The sequence below is a fragment of the Lepisma saccharinum genome, chromosome 7 (assembly GCF_977018435.1).
Source record: "Lepisma saccharinum chromosome 7, izLepSacc3.1, whole genome shotgun sequence".
Lineage (NCBI taxonomy): Eukaryota > Metazoa > Arthropoda > Insecta > Zygentoma > Lepismatidae > Lepisma > Lepisma saccharinum.
The window spans coordinates 21,655,010-21,672,320 of NC_139235.1; the positions used below are offsets into that span (position 1 = coordinate 21,655,010).

Consider the following 17,311-nt stretch of genomic DNA (forward strand, 5'->3'; position numbering starts at 1 on the left):
GGCCCTGTCAACAATCCTCGCTTTTGAAGTCCGGTCGGCAGTGTCCTCTCTGTACCTCCTTTGTCTTTGCTCGTTCATGTCCCTCCATTTCATTTTCTTGTACCTTGTCACTGGTATTTGACATGTCAGTCTCCCTCTCCCCCCTTAAGGCTCGCCAAAGACAGAGAAAAAGCCCATCCCCCCCTTTCTCGGTGCTCTTGTTTGCCTTTCATTTCCGTTCTGTATGTATTTCCCATCCATCCAAACACCAGTGTCGCCAACTTCAAATCTCGTTGATAGATGGCAGCACATTCGATGTCATGTAAAAAGGCAAGAGAAAAAGCTCATGCACAAGATTTCTGTCAAAAAACTCAAATAAAATATTAATGATTTCCCTTTACTGTTTGCTCCCATGAAAAAAATTCCCCTACAGTAATTTAGCAACGTGTCAACACTGAAGATTTTTACATCACTCACTAGGAAATTACTTCGGTTATGCTTGAAATGTATCGAACAGTCAAACACGTTGGCCAAGAAAAAAGCGGCAGAGATGAGTCTTTTGTCCTGGAAGTAATTGATTCATACTGAATCACTCCAAGGACTCCACCCCCTGTCGCAAGGACTTCTTGGTCCTGAGATAGTACCTACTGGAAAGGTCGCAGCTTAAGAAATCCGCTTTAAGGGGTGCTAAGCCCTAGGAAAATGGGGTTAAATTATACCCTACTGTTGTTCATGGAAAGTAGATGTCACTCCTTCAGATCCATTTTTGCAGCTTGAACGAGTCTGCTGCGGGGGCATATCCAGCTGCTAACAGACGCTAAAACTAATTTCTAAGAACTCTAAACCTAGCGCTCCTAACCTAACAACAACCTATACAATTCCGCTTTGTTCTAATAATGCATAAGTAGTAGGAGATCTTAGCAAATTAGTTTTAGTGACTGTTAGCAGCTTGATGTACCGCACACCAGACCCCAGCCTGAGCAGAATCCAGAGCTTCTAGAAGAATGTTTGACTTTTAAGTCCACCTTCCGAGAGGATAATTGGGAATAGACCTAAAGCTTAAAGTGAGATCCGAACCACTGTGCGCTTCCCATTCTCGAGAAATGTGTCATCCTGCTTGTGACACGTACTACATAAACGTTTTGCGATGTTATTGGGCATACTGAATGCAAAAATAGCCATTGTCGTTAGTCGGGTTATGGAAGGTATGTTCAAATCTTGCTATTCGACTGTGCATTAAAGAACCTGGAATAGTGATTAATTATACGGAAACCTGTAAATGTCTTGATAAAGATGTATTAGTACGATGTTAGGTATCTAAATAGCTTCCACAGTGAGGCCAATTCCCTACACGACTCATACCTGAAGACTTCAAGAAGAGCAGTCTGGCAAATTCATGTCGGGTTTGGCAACAGTGGCTCCTGCAAGAGGGTTACACGTTTCCTCCCCTGGATGATATGTTCAAGGGAGGAAAAATCTGTACATACCTTTGGTAAAGACCCTGCCGTCACCAACAGAAAAGCCCCGTCTTCAGTAGGACAGGAAGATTCAAAACGCTTTCTTAAAAGTCAATAAGAAGGCAGTCGCGGCGAGCAAACACAGCCGTTGACGATGCTAACAAAGACTTGCAAACAGGACACCCCAAACAGCAAGCAATGGCGGCTGTTCTCTGAAGACACAACATCAGCGTGTATATGACATCATCACAAAAGGTTAAAGAAAAAAGAGTGAGTGGGGGAGTCCGAAGCATAAATAGGCCTCGACCAGCCACACAAGCGCAAAGTGAGGATGAGGAGTATGTTGTGTACAGTCAGTATTAGCTGTCAACTTCGAGAGCACATTCTAGTTACCGGTAATTATTACGATGCTGTTTTGACATTGTCGATAATGATTTTTTCATCAGTCGTTAATGATAAGTACGAACTTAAAGTTGATTTTGAAAATTCTATTTTGCATCTTACAACTAAGATTGTGGCTTTGTGGAAAGCCTCTAAAGTTATCAGATTCATGGGCCAGGATGGCGCGTGGTCAGCGTATCGAGCCCCATCGCCGCTGTTTTCTGGCTTTCGATACCGGAGGCTGCTACTTCTTCTTTTCAAATATTCTCACGATTCTAGGTCAAGGCCGAAATTTTGGATGTTCCTACCGGGAATCGAACTCGGGACAGCTTGTAACAAAGGCGGGAGCGCTAACAATTTGGCTACGCACTAAAGTTATTAGGAATATTTCAAGCCTTCATCAAACCACTGCAGTGCCACTGTAAAGTTGAAGCACGAAACAGCATACACTATTCAATTTAAATTAACCGGTGTGCATCGTATTTTATCTACTTTTCTCCACTGAAAAGTTTAAGCACGAAACAGCATACACTATTCAATTTAAATTAATCGGTGTGCATCGTCTCTTATCTAATTTTCTCCATTGTAAAGTTTAAGCACGGAACAGCATACACTATTCAATTTAAATTAACCGGTGTGCATCGTCTTTTATCTACTTTTCTCCACTGTAAAGTTTAAGCACGGAACAGCATACACTATTCAATTTAAATTAATCGGTGTGCATCGTCTTTTATCTACTTTTCTGCAATGTGAAGTTTAAGCACGAAACAGCACACACTATTCAACCCTAAATTTATCGGTGTGCATCGTCTTTTATCTACTTTTCTCCACATGTCGTGGATGGGTAAAGTAGTAGCTAGCTTTTGGATGGGAATACAAAGTTACTAAGTTCAAAACCAAACACGGCAAATAGAAGAGAAAATATAATACACCTGAAGACAGGAGAAGAGGTAATATGTAAAGAGGAGTGAATACGTCAACATTTACACAAGTAAAAGTTTGAAACTGATCGACTTACTGTATCCCCTCTAATTTGTATGAAGGGTTTCATTTTATTTTCTCTCTTCTTTAAGTGTTTATGTTGAGGATTAATGTTGAGAGGATCAAATTGATAGACGCAGTCTCAATCGAGATTCGAACAGAGAACAACTGGCTTAGCATAAACGAAAGATAACCACTACATCATAGATACAACCGTCAAAAGATTTAACTGGACGGTGATTTAGATGGAGTCAGCTGTGAGAAACGTGGAGGGAAATCGTCAAATACTGGAACTTTAGAGTTGTACATAGCTGACAGCTAAGTTCTAAATGTTCAGCCACAACTCTACACGAAAAGTTTTACACAGACACCCAGACAGAATCTTGATAGGAAAAAGGTATTTATACATTAGGAGTCATAAAATTTTTAGCAACTTTTCTTTCCTCCTTGGAGCTGTAGGATCACGCGATGTAAAACAAAGATGTCTTCAGGGACTTGGGTGTCATTCACGGAACACGCAGGATTCAGGTAACCGAAGAAGCAGCCAACCAAGGCATTAGCTGTGGGTCCAGAGACTTTTCCTGACGAAATTAAAAGCAGGAATGCTTTCTCACACAACACCAGGGTTGTTCACCTTTCGTGCGCATCCAGGACCCATGATGCACGCAGGGACCTTGCACCTCGTGTGCAAGGGAACGGCCGGCCACATGCAAACCGCAAAGATGCACTCCAACTGAATCATGCATTGTTGTTCTCTTATATTCACGGTTTCTCTATTCCCCAAGTACCGAATGACATACATTTAACCACCAAATTCACTAGAAGTTTAAAATAATATGTAATGTAGCAAAAGGACAAAAAATCCATTACTGACATACAAAATCACCACCTGTATCTTGTACTTATACGAGTATTTTTGTTATTTAGTGTTGCATTTGTGCCACTTTTGACAAACCACGATGACAAAGATGATTGGTGATATGATGAAATTGGTGAAGGACCGTTCACCAATAACACCTATGTTCAGATCGGGATTTGAACCTGGGAATTTCTGTGGCGAGTCCAGAAGTCAACCACTTAACATGCTCAGGTATATCTAACTTCGAATTATAGTTGTAGGAACTATGTACCATTTTATCCTGGTTAGTTGGTTCTTCTTCTTTAAAATCTTATGGATATTAAAGTCATGTTTGAATGTGTAATATGTATTTCCCATTGTCCCTACATATCATATAATTAATGATTGCCTCTAAATATAATTTTTAATGTCTAGCGCTGAGAGCTAACTGGGTGGAAAATAAAGGTAAAGAGTAATGAAACATTAAATATTCAGACCGTAAGTATCACACAGACAATTTTCATTTGTAACTGCATCTTCCATATATTAGTAAAAACTTTGATTCCGTTTGGTTTATTTACTTCACTTTTCTAACACTTTTGGCAAATTGCGAAAGTGAGGATGAGTGATGAAGAAAACCGATGCCGAGGCACAGAATCGAACCCTGGACCGGGGTGCAAGTGTTACTCTTTCTCAATGCACCCAAATGTAAACCTCAATTCCACGTACTACACCCTGGACTGCATTGCAAACTAACGAGGCCCATGGCCAGTTTATTCCTCTACAAGACTTGTGTTGTGTTCTGTCCACGCGTGTTTGTGATTGCCCAATTCATTCACTTCCCCATAGCAGTACTCATCCTCATCTTCGCCATTAGCCAAGAGTGGCAGAAATGCAAAAGAAAGTAAATCAAATGAATCGAACCCGGGACCCCTGGCTTCGTAACTAACGTGCTAAGCCTCCGCCATGGAGGTCAACAAAATAGCAAAAAACAGAAATGGTGAATACTTGCGCGAATCTATCAAAGTTTCAAAATACCTCATAACCTCAAGTAGCAAACTACGGAAGACCTCTTCGATGGTGTAGTGCTAACCAGGGCTCGGATTTTTAGGTAAATAAATATTTTTTCTGCGAGTAGATATGACCTCGTGAGTGAGTTACGAATTCCGATCATGGTAACTGGAGCCTTACCAAATTGTATTTCACATAAAAACACATATTTTCTAATTTTTTTTAATGTAAATACATATTTCTTAATATTCGCTCATAAATGCATGTTTTGTCTCAGAGATTCCACATAAAATTTCATATAGAAAGATTTCAGTCTCCTATGTAATACGATCAAGAAACTAGAAACAAATGACATTCCTTTGTCAGAAGCAATTAAAGAAGTTCGTGGGGGGTGTAGAACAAGCTCAATAAACTTAATGGACCAAAGGCACAATTGCTTCGCAGAAAATTCCAGTATGTCATGGCAAAAAATTCTGGCTTTTAAAATGTGTAACATTTCAAATGTATTGGACGGTGAACAGGAAGAAAATATTGGATATTTAAGTGCGAGTGAAATATCATTTGACTTCGTGTGACGTGGAACGAACATTTTCGCAGTATAAGGCACTGTTACGGGACAATCGTCAGTCCTTTCTGATGGACAATTTAATGATGACAGTCGTGGTGTATTAATTCACAATTATTCACCAAAACATGTTAATTTCATCTGGCGAGTAGAGATGTTTTAAGCAGAAATTGTCAACATTTTTAGCACATAAAAATGCATATTTTCCATGTTTAAGTACATAAAATGTAAATATTTTCCATATTTTGAGCACATAAAAAAAATATTTTTCTGATTTTTAGCACCTGAACAATGGATGTGATATCCCACTTTAAACTGTAGGCCCAGTTCTCGTTAAGCCTATCTGAGTATAAAGTGAACTTAAAACAACAAACGCCCAACTGCGATTTTTAATAAATAAATACACAAAATATAGACAAATATCAAACAAGTCGAATAATCAAGATACTGAAAATATTGAAAAGATTACGAAAATCATAGTGGGGATGATTACATTGTGAGCGTGTCTGTGGAAGGACATCCTTTCAGCTCGAGAAATTTACGTAACACGTCTCGTCAGTATGTGCACCTATCTCCGTTTCTATGGTTAACGAACAAAATACCTCACACTCAAAATACTATCTTCGAGTGTATTTCAACGAGTTGAATCCCGCTTACACCTACTACTAATTGTCCTATCTTTTCATAGAGTGTACTTGAAGCATACTTTAATTCCAGGGTCCTTCCGCTGCCTTCCACAAAAGAAACAGCTCATATGTGACGCGCGTGTGTGTGTGTTCCGAAGCTCAAATTAACACACAATCCATCCCCTCGCCGCAGAAGTTACACCTGGAGCACGGAGAGTAATTCGAAGAATTTCCGTCAGAGGGAATTCACGCCATGGGACAGCCTCTGCCTTGTCTTGCGTGCTCGGAACCAGTTCTTTTTGCTACGCGAACTCCTGGTTGCCAAACAGACCGCCCCATTCCTTCGTATCTCGGGAGACAAATGTAGATACGGTATTTAGTTGGATGCCTTCTCTAGAGGAGTGAATCAAATTACGATGTCCCAATTGTCATGTGGCTGTGCACGAAAATACATGTTTAGAGCTGATCGGCGTCGTCAGTAGCAGAACATAGAATAGACTACAGCTTTTACAGCTTGTATCTTATAATATTTCTGTCTTGCCCTCTTCGTTCCACCGCTACATTTTCCCTTTCTCTTCCTTAAAATTTTGGTTTATTACTAATTTTTTTAACCTTTGGTGTGGTGCCAGTAGTTTTAGCAAACCCTTTTTCATTCATGTTCACTCTCAACATATTTACGCAATTTATACGTACATACATAATGCAACAACGCTCTAAGATTCCTTATATCGTCTTCTTCTCCCGTCAATCCCTCCCTCAACGAACTGTCATTATCCTTTTATGTTTAGAGTAATTAGTGTATCCAACATACTTTTGTTTTGCGTTCCTGGTTTCTTTGCACTGGAGAGAAGCTACAATTTAATCTTCCTCACATGTGGGACATTCTATGCTATCTTCTAATTGTGCCCATCTCCCCAGTCTGAACTGAGTCAATTCACTTATCTTTTGCTCGATATAGGTCTACTTATTCCCGATCCTTATCCATTATTACTACTGACATAAAATAAATTCTTGCGTCACATTTTCAAAAAAAAATTTAAAAATCTGTTTACTAATGCAAACGTGCCACACACATTCGCTCCACTTATTATAGCGTGTACATTATGCTTTTATAAACTTCTTGCTCGCATCTTTATTAGTTTTGTAATCATTTTTGTATTCTAATTCTTCTCTAACTTTTCCCATTTCCCCAAGTTCCACGCACGCTCCCGTACCCCATCTTACAATGGCGCTGGTTTAAGAATTTTGGATTGTAAAATATTTACAATTTCTGTATCCTCACAGACCCACAGCTAACCCCACAGTGGTTACGCCATTCCCGCAATAGTTTTCGGTGAGGGTCTACCTGTCCATCTTTGACTAGGCGGAAAAGGACGCTGTCATTGACCCTTGCCAAGAAGGTTCATTTGAGTTTTGAAGTCCCCTTTATGCACAGACAGGCATTGGGACTAGGTCTACAGTTTAAAATGGAGCAAATCCGGTATCGAACCCGGGATCCCTTGATCACAAGGCAAAGGCGTTAGCACTATGCTATCAGGGAGACTTTGCTAGGTTTTCAGGGTATCCTGCGCAAAGAAGAGTCAATCAGTTAGACGAAGATGTGTTTGAAATTGCAACGACCGCCATGTTAGGCAGATTTCAGTTGTATATTGGCATTAATCTTATTCGTATACTTTCAAGTTAAGAACTTGGATTAAATTATTTATACTTAATTGTTTTTTATAATTCATGTATATATTTACGTTTTTTATATGTTATAATATTATCCGCGTATTTTAGCAACATTTATTCAGAATTTACAGGCTAATGATTATCCCAAATAATATATGCAACGTTTTCATTGTTTTTCAAGCACAAGTTAAATACATATCTTCTTAATATCGATTTTTGTTCAACAATGTACAAGATTGAAGTAATTTATCTTCGTTATAAACTAAATCTTTATTTAATCACTTTTATGTGCAAGGGCAAATATGATTTATTTGATAAAATCAGTTTAGTTATTTCTATATAGTTTAACATTGTAATATTATAGCAAAGTATTTCTCCCTCGTTTTCAATAAAATATCGTATTCCTATTGGCTGTTTATGTTAGGAGTGGGGGAACCACGCTTCGTGTTCTTGGCGATGTAAAAACTTTACGTTGGCATTTTTAATTGTTGCCAACCTGAACTTTAGCTTACTATCGCTAATTAACAATGATGTGTTATATAAATTATCAGTTTTTCTTGTGTTATTTTATGTTATGAGTTTGTATTGTAAGTTAGAACAATCTGTTATGCTGCTAATCGGGCTTGAGGTAGCAGTTGAGGTCTTGCTATTAACTGTGAAGGCGGTGCGCGGACTCTCGTGTTAAATAAATTGCTTATCACTGCCTGCGAGCGTGCATGACCCAACAAAATATAATTTTAACTTGTGCGAATCAGTATGTCCGCGCGCGATTTGTGATTAAAGATTTTGGACATTTTAATTATAAAGTATTTGGAACTTTATTGACTGTCGCAATTCGGTGGTTTTCTTCCTGGAGGAAGGGTGGATCGTCTTAATCCCGATCCCTGGGTGAGAACTGGTGCTCCCAACTGACCAGCCGGAGCAAGGAGCGGTGTGTTGCCAATTCGGATCTCCATACCCTGGAGTTACGAGTGGTGGCACGTTGCAAAATGTTGCCACGAAAATTAGAAAAGTGAAAAATGAATCACCCTAGAGTACCCGCAGAAAACTTGGTGCTATTCTTTGAATGATGTATACATGTAAGAGGCTCGTAAAGCTTATTTTTCTAACATAAAAACATGGACGAGCTACACGAAGATCTGCTCTCCTAACTGCTCGACGAGAATTTCTACACAAATCGAACAAACGAGATTATCAAGGTCCCCTTTTAAAACGAGAGATTTCACGTAAAATAGTTTCTATCCAAACGGTACTAGACCATCTCCCTCCTTTTCTGTCACCGAAGCCCGACGTGGAAGAAGGCACTAATTAGTTCAACAAGCAATTTCGCGACTGGTCCTTCCGAAATTTCTTCTCGTCAAAATATTGCGTGCACAAACCACTCACTGCTTCATGACGAACACGTTGATCTTGGTTCCTCGCCATTCGCAATATTTTTTTGTCGTGGATATTTGCAAGTTTTACTCCAAGCGTCACTTCTTGCGCAGATGTCTAAGAAATCCAAAATGCCGAAGGCGGTTTACAACAAAAAACACCAAGCCATTTACTCACATAACCTCCACCACAGGAGAAAAAAGAAACAATGTAGACGAAAATTGCGACAATTATCAGGTGGATTCCACTTCGACGAAAAGTGTCCTGCGATTAAGATTTGCACTTTCGTCTTACACCAACATAAGATAATTGGTTGTCTTGATGTGGAAGGTTGGACTCTCGCCTAGGTTCTATGTAAAAGAGCTGAATGGCCAAGGAGTTATTTTTGCGCGTGTGTGATCAGTTTGGAAGAAATCCAGCTTGGAAAAAACTCGCTAATTTTCATCACAGTCCAATCTGTTCGGTCGGAGAAAAGAAGTCCCTATCTATAGACCGTGACAATTATCTCTTTTCGGGATTTGTTAGGAGTAGCGAAGTGTGTAATTTGGTGAGTCAATGAAATTAATGCAAAGCAATCACAGAGGGAATAGGGAGGTTTATTTATAATGGCGAAAAATTTTAACGAACGAAATCAGAACGAAGTCACAGAACTGTCTGGGAATGTTAAATTAGTGCAGTCTTGGACACTTCTGGGTGGTAACTATACCATTGACTTTCAGTAGAGTCGTTACAACCTAGAAGTGTCCGTGACTGTACAGAGGATCCATCGTACAGCAACAGTTGGAACAAACCCTTTCGATTTCTCCTGCATGGGTAATTTTGAAACCGTAGGTCTGTCAGACGAAAACTGCAACTATAAAAAAGCTTTTGAAAAATCTGCCGAAGAATTTGTGATGCGCTGAGAAACTGCTCGGTCGAATCCTACCCTCGATAAATGTTCCAACTGTAGCTCCTTTCGATTACGTTACCTATATAATTTTTACGTTTTTCATAATGTATAAGGACTATGGACAAGGACAATAGATTCTACAACAACTCTGATTAGGGTTTTGGAAGTATTATAGTATAGTGAAGATACAAAACTTGAAATACTCACCAGTGACGGGGTTCACTTGAAAACTGCTATTGCTGGGAATCAGGCTGTACCTCAGCGACGCATTGTTATCCAGGTCCCTGTCGGCCGCGCACAGGGTGCCAACCAAAGAACCACTTTCAAGATTCTCCTCGACGGTGAACTCGTAGAGTTTCTTCTCGAACTGAGGATCATTGTCGTTGGCGTCCATCACAAGTATGACGACGGTGGTAGTTGCGGAGCCCGAGGGAGTACCATTGTCGGTAGCAACGACGCCCAGGACGTAACGATCAGTGAGTTCTCGATCAAGACTCTCCTTGAGGTAGATCGAGCCGCTGTTCGGGAATATCCCGAAGATGCCGTCGTGATCGTCGTCTTTGATCCTGTACGTGAGCCGCGCGTTGTTCCCGGTATCCAGATCCACCGCCGTCACCTGGACGACCTGCGAGTTGACGGGGAGGGACTCGAGGATGTTCACCTGGTACTCGGGCTTCTCGAACGTCGGCAAGTTGTCGTTGACGTCCTGCACCTCCACGTGGAGGGTCAGGTTCGACGACAGCGGAGGGTTCCCGCGGTCGTACGCGCCGATGATGATGGTGTACTTCTGCTTCGCCTCGTAGTCCAGATGTCGCAGGAGGGTGAGGTGCCCCTGGCGAGGGTCGATCTGGAACATACCGTCCGGGTTGACGGCCAGCTTGTACCGGACGATTCCGTTGTCGTCGCTGTCCAGATCCCTGGCGTGGGCAGCGTATATCAGGGTCCCGAGTTCTAGGTTCTCTGGGACTGATATCTTGACGGTGACGGAGTCAAACTCTGGAGCATTGTCGTTGACGTCATAGATGGCTATGTTGACCTGGAAGACAAGGACAGAGGCACATTAAGTAAACGCTACTTCGCATGTCGAGAGGATGATTGATAAGAACCACAAATCAGAAAGGCCCAATTATTATAAAACATTACAAGCTACGGATAGATTATGTTTCCTCTATGTACACTAATGCATCATGGGAACAATTCCAAAGTTACTGGATAGGAATGATAGCAGACCCCTCTTTGGAAAGCTACAAAACAGTTGTGATGTGATTGCATGAATGGTTAAAAACTCGTTTTGGCAGGGTCTGGCCATCAAACTATTGCTGTACCATGGAATTGAGGAAGAAATATCGAGAATGGGGGTTTGATCGAAAAGCAGCATCTAGGAAGAACAAAAAAGAGAGGCAGAAGAATCACTACATGGATAATGTGAATTTACATTTTTATTTTATTATTACAGGTAATGACTTCCCCATGAACTTCTCCACATAAATTGCCCCATGGGGAAGCTGATCCAACCTTGCTGTCATTGCACGTATCAACTTCTTAATCAGTGTCATCTATCTGACATGATGTTCCTTATGTGGGTTTAGCCCTATTACACGCACTATTTCCTCATAGGGAAATTCATATGGAGAAGGAACTGATGAAAGGACCTCTCTCTCAAGGTCAGGACTTTAACCTGGAACTTTCGGTGGTGGAGAGATCGCTGGCCGACAATCCAATGAACTCGGCCGAAGACAATTTGAACAATTTGTTAGGGAGGAAGTATCCTAATAGGACTCGTGTACGTCAGCAAGAGGATCCCAACACGAATATATATGAGACCACCACAGACGACGTTCTCTATGCTCAACAATAGCAACAATTTCACATTTGACTGTAACACAGGTTCCATATTACTGCAGTCACACCAGGTAAAAAAAAAAACACCAATTAATTGAAAGGTTATGACAATGAAAGTGAAGGAGCCACAGGTGTGCTATCCGGCAAGGACTCAAAACGCTAAGAAAACAACGAGAAATTGAAAGCAAACGAACAATGGCCATTGGCAGATCGAAGCGGAAGGTGGCTGAAGGAAAATATTATCACAGAAGATCAACCTTCCAGCAATGACACTGCTTTGGTGCAATCGTCCACCCAGCGAACAGAAATTCCATCTTTTTTCCTCCCTTTCTCATTAAAAAAAGATGTTTCTGCCTTTCATGTTCGATTTGCCAACGTTACAGAACCGCCCCCCTCCTTTTACCTCTTTAAGCGAAGGTAAAAAACAGGACCATCCCCTCGATTGCTGTATGGAAGGTGTTCAGTCAACTTACCTGTCACAGGAATCCATTAGAAAAGCCTCTAATCGTCCAGGCGTGAAGTTTATGAGGAGTGTATGCAAATATATAGACCGGAGGGAAGACAGTCTTCTTGGTGCTCAAAGGAATCCCATGAGTTTCTCTTTTATCTGAGGGAACAAAAAGATCACAGCTCTCAACTGGCTCACACTTGGAGGATTCTCAAATCTTCTTTTTGTCCTGCTCCGGTGCTGGAATTTAGAAGTTTCTGATCCACCACGGAGACGGTTGTAATAGTCTGTAGTTTAGAAGATCTCAAGGTTGTTATATCCGCGAGCCACAGAGTACCTGCCGCGTACGGCAACAAGCAAAAGTGAGTTGTACAGCTGGCGGAAAATGTAATATTTGGCAAATTGTTCTTTAACGTCCTGTGCACTTCTCAGTAAGGGTCTGAAGTGGTCAGAAGTTTGGAGAGACGTTGGACGCTGATCTAGTGGGTGGTGACCGAAACATTAGGGGAGTTCCCGATACTGGAAATGATTTGTCGACTTTTGGGATCCGGAGCAGCCGGGAAATTTCACAATTTTCTCCTCAAATTACACAACTTCTCCAAGTTTTCTCCACTGTAAGGCTTGGAAATGCCTTGGAATAACAATTTTCATTCGAGATATGCGACGTCGCGAAATTCTACCTTACCTGGTACCACGCAGTAATCATAAAAATATGCCCAAGATGTTTGGTACATTTAAATATGAGAAACTATGAATAAATAACATTCTAATTCATTCTGGAATGACATGGAAACTATTAATCTCTGAGAGAAACTAGGAACAGAGAGAAAGACCATTTAAATCTTTAAAAAATCTATTTTTGAATATCCACATTTGAAATTAGAACACATAGGTCAAAACTATTGCGGCAATCTAAAATGGCGGCTAGAAAACAAGTTTCAATATCAGTTCTGAACATACGTGTCACTGGAATTAATTGCTGATCCACAGCTTTTCTTTAAACATTAGAATAACCCAATGACAAGAGGTCTTCCGAAAGAGACAAAACGTGTCTCGTTCACTACTTTTCGTCTTCTACGACACTTGGAATACAATGACACGTTTCCTTACCTGGCTGTGTCCGTACGAAGGAGGTTCACCGCTCATCGCCTGGACGTTGAGGAGGACGAACTGGTGGTTTTCGTGATCCAGAGGAGAGTCTGTTCTTATGGTACCAGAAACTGGATCTATGGTGAAGTAGCCGTTGGGATCTCCGGAGTAGATTGAGTAGCGGACCACGCCGTTGCCTACAATAAAAAAGGTTAAACCTTAATGTAAACAAACATACAACACTGACTACAAATGAAATAAAATGGCAAATTTTGCACCTTAATGAAGTGGATATGCACATCTTAGTCGAAACCAGATCTGCATCGTATTATAAATATTTCTCATGGGGTGAGGGACAGATGACTCATTTCTTTAGAAGAGGGACTTCCTAGATTACGTAGGACTTTTATTTTAAGACAAGATAGTATTATCGTTACCTTGCATATTTATTTTTGTTAAGAGTGAACAACCCAAGAGGTAAAAAAGCAAAGTAAATTAACTTTCATACGGCGCAGTGGCAACGTCGTCGCCTTATAATCAAGGAATCCTGGGTTCGATACTCGGTGCAAGTACATAGTGGTTCGGATCCCACTTTAAACTGTAAGTAAAGGTCCCAATTAGCCAATCTGTGCATAAAATGGATTCAAACTTTGGTAGGTACACAAAGTTACCCATGCCATAAAGGCGCATATAGGGGGATGTGGGGGGTAGGGACCCACACATTATCGATCTAGCCATTTCTGGAGGTGATGTGATCAGCACCACGCCACGGCCTCTTTTACCTCCAGATATGTATTTATTTCAGGCTGGGTGAACCACAACCTTTATAGAGGAATAAGGTCGGACAAATTCCGGCTCGGGAATCGAACCTGGGTCTCCCACGTGGCAGTCAGGCGCCCTACAGACCAGACCGCCGTGTCTCGCACTTATACTTTGACGAAAAACTTAAGTAGAAAGGGACAGAAATAATAACTATTATACTAGGGCATATTCTTCATATTTTATTCCATATTTATGGAAAGTGGTGATAGTTTCGGTCGTTGAAATCCTTGCCCTACTTGTTGGTATCAGACCTGTTGGTGAAGGTACGTCAAATGGATCGCTTAATCATAGACGTAAGGAATGGGTTCGCCGTTTAAACTTATCCCCAATGACGACACACACTCCAAACGCATCCAAAACCTCTCCGATCCGAACCCGCACGTGAAATGTGACGCGAAGGTCTCTCTCCAGCAATCCATTGCCGGTGGGACGGCAGCTCCCTCTCGCCCCCTCCGCGTGCCCATATTGAGTCGTTGCATTCTTGGAGGATGCGTTGTTGCGCGGTTCATTGTCCTCCAAAACCGCGAGGCTCATTAATTAATCCCTTTGTCTGGAACGAATCGATCTTCATTGATCTCTGCTGGAGTGAGGACGCCATTTCCAATCGGCCATCCGACGGGGATGGTGGAAGGAAAAGTTTCGGCAACGTTCGGCGGACGAGGACTTAACGTACAAAGCGATCCTTTACTTCCAGCTATCTGCTTCTCCATGCACTAATATCTTCCGGAACATTAGGCCTTCGGCACAAACCTTAGTCGGTTTCACAGGAAGATCGTCGGTGAAAATGTAGCCGACTGCTCATTCGACTAACATTTGTCGAAACAGTGGTTGGCGTATTATTCGACTAATATTAGTTGAAAAAGTGGTTGCATGATTCTTCAACTAATATTAGTTGAAAAAGTGGTTGCATAATTCTTCAACTAATATTAGTTGAAAAAGTGGTTGCATGATTCTTCAACCAATATTAGTTGAAAAAGTAGTTGGATGATTCATCAACTAATATTAGTTGAAGAAATGGTTGGATGATTCATCAACTAATATTAGTTGAAGAAGTGGTTGGATGATTCATCAACTAATATTAGTTGAAGTGGTTGGATGATTGTTCAACTAATATTAGTTGAATAAGTGGTTGGATGATTCATCAACTAATATTAGTTGGAAAAGAGATTGGATGTTTGTTCAACTAACATTAGTTGAAAAAGTGGATGATTGGAAAGGTGGTTGGTTGATTCTTCGACTAATAGTTGAAAAGTTGGGTGATTCTTCAGCTGATGTTAGTTGGAAAGTGGATGGATGGTTCTTCAATTAATATTAATTTGAAGGGTGGTATGATGATTATTCCACTAATATTAGTCGAAACATTGGTTGGATAATTATTCAAATAATATTGTTGGAAATTGGTTGGTTGATTCTTCCTAATTTTTGATTTGTTTTGTTAATTACCGTCACTTTTCTTCCACTTTGGCTAATCGCAACGATGAGGATGAGTGACATGATGAAATTGATGATGGGACATTCAGTAAGGACACCCACCCTAAGCCGGAATTCGAACCCAGGACCCTTGGCTACCAGGCGCGCTGTGATAACAACGTCACCACGGAGGTGGCTGAATCTTCGACTAATTGGAAAAGTATTTCGCTGATTCTTGAACTAATATTAATCGAAAAGTGGTCCGATGATTCTTTGACTAATTGTTGGATACTTCTTCGACTAATTGGTGGATTATTCTTCGACTAATTGTTGATTTATTCTTCGACTAATTGGATTATTCTTCTACTAATATTAGAAGGGTGGTCGGCTGATTCTTCGATTAATATTAGTCTAAAAATTGATTGGACAATTTTTACACTAATATTAGTTGGATTGTTTTTTTTTTTTTGGATGATTCGACTATTTATTATTCGGAAAATCGACTAACATCAGTCGAGAAAGCAGTTGGTTGATTTTAGTTCACCTCTTGAAATGCACAACAGGATACGTTCCATCTTTTTTAGCCTAAAAGGATGCACAGTTCCATCGACGATGCTCACGATCATCTAAGATTCTCCAATTGACGGAACTGTGACGTCAAAACTCACAGTGTAATGACCACCACTAGTTGGCACGTCCTATATATCTACATCTTGCAAGAAGAGCTTCAGAGCAGAGTAAGTTACATGGAGATTGATTGTGGACATTTCGGTAATCAGGAGATGCCAGGAAATCCCAAACACTATCCTCACAGGCAGTTCGCACCGGTGCAACACGAATGCAAAAGCCATAAAACTGTCCTTCCTCGGACAAAGATGGAATGACTTGTTCACACACCAGGTGACGCTGTCCATTGATTTACCGGGAATTCTACCTCCGAGGCACATCTTTTTATTTTTCTCTTTCTTGTTAGAAGATATAGTGTCACTCCTGAAATCTTGTCTCTCAGCTTCGAACCGGCCGTCAGATGTCAGCACGGGAAGAGAGGAAGCTTTAATGGCGACCGCAACCGCAAGAAGTGAAACATCTTTGATGCATTTCACTGACTTTGTTTCACGTTTTATCCAAATGATTGAAGGACTGGACACTTTGGCTGTGAGGCCCAAATGTTGCCACCTCAGATGTTTTGGAACTAAAGATCCCATCATGTTATCAAACCAATCTAACTTGTCATAAACAATATGGAGTTGCATCGAGTTTACTACAACTGAAGGTATTCGATGATTGCTGCAAATTTCAGCAAGCGTTTTTCGTATATTTGAGAAAGTTCAGGACCCAAGACACTGATGAACTTCGGGCTCTGGCCGCCGGTTTAAAGTATGATTTATTTCATCTGTTTTAAAAAGTTGCAGACTTGACTTTCCTTATTTTTTACTGCTTGTGCCACCATCAAAGCTAAGCAGTTGGTAGATAACATGGCTTTTCTAAACCCGAAGTTTCTCAGCTGAATCAACTGAAGGTTTCCATTTATTATCGCAGACAATATGAACTTGATCTTGATCATTCTTCCTGTCCCGCAAGAAACATCTAAACGATTCTTTCCGTCTTGCACGCGAGCTACACCCAAATGTAATATTTATGTAATTATTATAAGATTGATTGATTGGTTGCGTTGGTGTTTTAAGTCCACTTTATGCACAGTAAAGCTAACTGGGACTGGACCTACAGTTTAAAGTGGGATCCGAACAACTATGTGCCTCCACCGGATATCGAACCCGGGAATTATTATAATAATATTAGAAGCTGAATATAGATTATGTATAATACAACTGTTCAAATCTCTTAGCTGCAAATGCTTTCCTATGGAATTTATTATCAAAATATCTTGCCTTTTAGTATAAAGAAACAAGTCTCGTATCCATATACCG

General features: G+C 40.7%; 1 protein-coding gene across 1 annotated transcript in view; it reads right to left on the reverse strand.

Moving 5' to 3' along the window:
• Window positions 1-17,311, reverse strand: part of ds (dachsous cadherin-related 1) — a 471,629-nt gene that overhangs the window by 86,637 nt on the left and 367,681 nt on the right. The window contains exons 5-6 of the mRNA XM_083125066.1: window positions 13,173-13,348; window positions 9,980-10,808 (exon numbers count right to left, since the gene is read on the reverse strand). Coding sequence (XP_082981192.1) covers window positions 9,980-10,808; window positions 13,173-13,348 — 1,005 coding nt within the window. The remainder of the gene's footprint in view (window positions 1-9,979; window positions 10,809-13,172; window positions 13,349-17,311) is intronic.